Genomic DNA, 3,448 nt, shown 5'->3' on the forward strand with positions numbered 1-3,448 from the left:
TGGTCCTGAAAGGAGGTTGTTATCGAGAAACAAAGAATTAAGTAGAGGCAAATCACCTAGGCTGGCCGGAATTTCTCCATGAAAGTTGTTGTTTGATAGATCGAGCAGACCAAGATGAAAGAGCTTCGCTAATTCTACTGGAATTGTGATGTTGAAAAAGTTGTGGGACAAAACAAGCTGTTCCAACTTCAACAATCGGCTGACCTCCTCTGAAATTGTCCCGTTTAGAAGATTGGATGTCAAATTCAGCATTGAAAGACTCGAAAGATTTCCTATTTCTGGAGGGATGGATCCGAAGATGCGATTTTCTTGCAATTCTAGACGCCGTAGAGTAGGAGGGCCAATGGAGCTGGGCAATCTTCCTCCAAGGCCCATGCCAGCCAATTCAAGCTCCTCCAAATGAGTGAAATTTCGCAATGTAGAGAAGAACGGATAGAGATTGGTGTTGCTATTATGACTGGTCATTTTGTTATATGATAATGAAGAAAGAGAAGTTTAGGCAGCTTCCGTACTAAGTCCGAAGGTACTTCCCCTGAAAGAAGATTGTACTCCACATCTAGATTATACAGTGAAGTGTTGGTTAAGGAGGGAGGGAGTTGTCCTGTAAATTGATTGTTGTATAAATTGAGGGTCCATAAATTTTGGCAATTTCCGATTTCTGCTGGAATTTGACCTGTGAATAAGTTGGAAGAGAGATCTATAACTTTTAACTGAGTGCAGTTGGAGAAAAAAGAGGGCGGCAGGGGACCTGTCAAACTGTTATTTGAGCAGAAAATAAAGTGAGGTTGGTGAGGAGGGCGAAACTGTTTGGTATTGGACCATTTAAGTTTATTGCTATCTAGTATGAGAGTACGGAGGTGTTGGAGGGAGGAAATTGAGGGGCGAATGGTGCCGAAGAACTGATTTTCAAAAGCTAAGACTCGAAGGGCAGTGAGATTTGAAATGAAGGGCGAAATCATTCCCACAAGTCCAAAGCTATACAGGTTGACTTGTGACACACGGTGGTAGAGCTTGTCACATGTGACACCAGTGAAGTTGCAAACCGGAACAGCCTTTTCCCAGTTAGAAAGTGTGGACTTTGGATCAAATATTGACCTCTTGAATTCCAGAAGTGCAGCCTTATCGTCGAGCAAAGAATGGTGGCGTGATGCTGGTAAGCTGAATCCGCATTGCCAGATACAGACACCAAATGTCGGAGCAGAAGAATAAAAAAAATCGAATGAATGCCATGATGAATATATTGCCGCTGCCGACCAGGCAAGTGCATAAGAAACTTCCCTTTGTGAGAGGTCACTCTCTTCTTCTCCTACCTACATCTTGCTTCATAATAGTACAACAATAATATTATAATAAAAGTTGGGGATTGGTCAAGTTGCAACCGAGAGAGGGAAAAGAGAGTATGATTTCTTTTGAAGTGGTTCAAGCGAATGTGGAAAGAGATTTTTAGTGGGGGAAATTTCAATGGGGACAATGATTTGTAGGCGGACAAACATGCTTTCCTCAACTATCTCATTATAGCTGGTAGGGATTTGGAACATTGAGTAGATTTTCAACCCAAGGGATGGCCATTGAAAGGGCAGAAAAAATTTGCTACAAATGGAATCGATTTGATTGCTTTCATTTGTTTAGTAAGACATCAAGCAACTTAATACTAAGGTAATGGAATATCATGTCATGGGAGCACTGAGATGCATAAAGAAGAGAGGCAAGAGAGTTGACATTTTTTTATTAATGTTACTGTAGCTGCACTTCTAGTAATGTTTCAGGGTCCACAGTTGAACTTTTAGTGTTGTTTCTGTGGTGCTGCAGATGATATTTCAGTGGTGCATATAAGTTTTCCTTTTCTTTCTTAGAAGGAAAAGAGTTGACATGCTTTTCAGTGATTAAAAAGTGCAAATTACTATGATTAAATCCTCGTGAAACATGGAAAAAATTTTGCTGGGAGTTTGAGAAGTGTCCTTGCACCATCCCGCAGCGAAATCATGGGTTACTTTCAATTTGGAGAATTTGCCAACCTCCTGTATTTATGAGGGTAAAAGTTTGGGATTATGCCACCAATTCTGTCTCAACACTGAAATAACTGTTGTCCTCTTCATATTTAGCTTCAAATCTTTAACTGATGACCTTTTGTAAACTAAGCTTAAGTTTTAAAAAATCACAACAAAATCTTAATAGATTTTTTTAAAAAAAATAAAGTATATCAATTTGAACTTAAAAATTTCTCATCGCAATTTTTATCTATCTTGACTTTTCCTAAATTTAAATCCATAAATTATTTAAATAGCATTCAAATTATATATATATATATATATATATATATATATATATTATAGAGGCATAGACAACCTATAAAAGCAGGCCTAGGATTGGATCACCCTTTTGCTCAAAGGGGGAGGGTAACCTACTCAGTACAGTAAAATTTTTATAAATTAATACTTTTAGAATCATTACATTTATTAATTAATTAAAATATTATTTAATTAAAATATTATTTAATTAAAAATTAAAGATTTATTAAATCATATAATACTTAACAAAATAGTTTTACCTTCAATATACATGTAGTTAGTAGCCCTTGAAAAATGTTTCCTAATAAAAAAAGAATAAAATGCCTTGACATTTTTAATTTTTGACTATAATTATATACGAGTCAATTAATTTTCAACATGATTAGTCTATCCAAAAAAATCATTTTTGCTTGACACAAAAGTTTTCTGTTAATTATCTGTTAATATTTTCGTTTAGTTTGATGATGTGATAATATTTTTTAAAAAAATTTATTTTTTATTAATTTTAAAAATCACTATTGTATAAATTATATTTTTTGTTTTTAAATTTTTTTCTCTTTTTTTTTTAAAAACAATCTCAACTCAGCCACCCTTGTTTTGAACATGTAATTGAGCATATACGAGTTTTTTTTTAAATGTGGTTTGCATGTGGATGATTTAATATGTAAATGTCATAATTATGATAATGAACTTAATAAGTTTGTGGATTATGATTTGATTTCCAATCAGTTAACATTTAAAGTACAAATACCCGAAATATATGTAGGTAGAAAAAGATATATATTCATGGACAACTTTAAAATTAAATATATTTTGAAATTGTAAAAGTAAAATGGAAATAGCATATGAAATTTGACATTTTCTTTAAACAACCAATAATTGCTTTGTCAGTTACGTATTTAGAAAATAATATAATTCAAAATATAGTCATTCATCAGAGACTTGTCATTAATCAACTTAATACTTTTTATTATTTTTTCTCTATGTACTATATAAAGAATCTTATGTACATAGGGGGATTAGAGTCCGACACCTGTTTTAGCCTTTTAATATTTTTAGAAGGGAATTTGGGTTTTGTACATTGAAAGCTCTTTTAGTGCTTTCCCTTTGTTGAAGTTGGAATGCATCTCTTTAATTGTTGATAGTGTTTATCTGAGCAG

At 33.7% G+C, this 3,448-nt stretch overlaps 1 protein-coding gene across 1 annotated transcript in view; it reads right to left on the reverse strand.

Annotated features, from left to right (window-relative positions):
- The window catches only part of LOC110427347 (putative leucine-rich repeat receptor-like serine/threonine-protein kinase At2g24130), a 12,944-nt gene that overhangs the window by 2,377 nt on the left and 7,119 nt on the right, over positions 1-3,448 (reverse strand). Inside the window, 3 exon segments of the mRNA XM_089785469.1 lie at positions 1-482; positions 485-756; positions 820-1,158. The exon segment at positions 1-482 is cut by the window's left edge and continues 1,321 nt beyond it. Coding sequence (XP_089641595.1) covers positions 1-482; positions 485-756; positions 820-1,158 — 1,093 coding nt within the window.

This window comes from Theobroma umbraticum, unplaced genomic scaffold (assembly GCF_002168275.2).
Source record: "Theobroma umbraticum cultivar Fairchild unplaced genomic scaffold, ASM216827v3 scaffold_228.0, whole genome shotgun sequence".
Taxonomy (NCBI): Eukaryota; Viridiplantae; Streptophyta; class Magnoliopsida; order Malvales; family Malvaceae; genus Theobroma; species Theobroma umbraticum.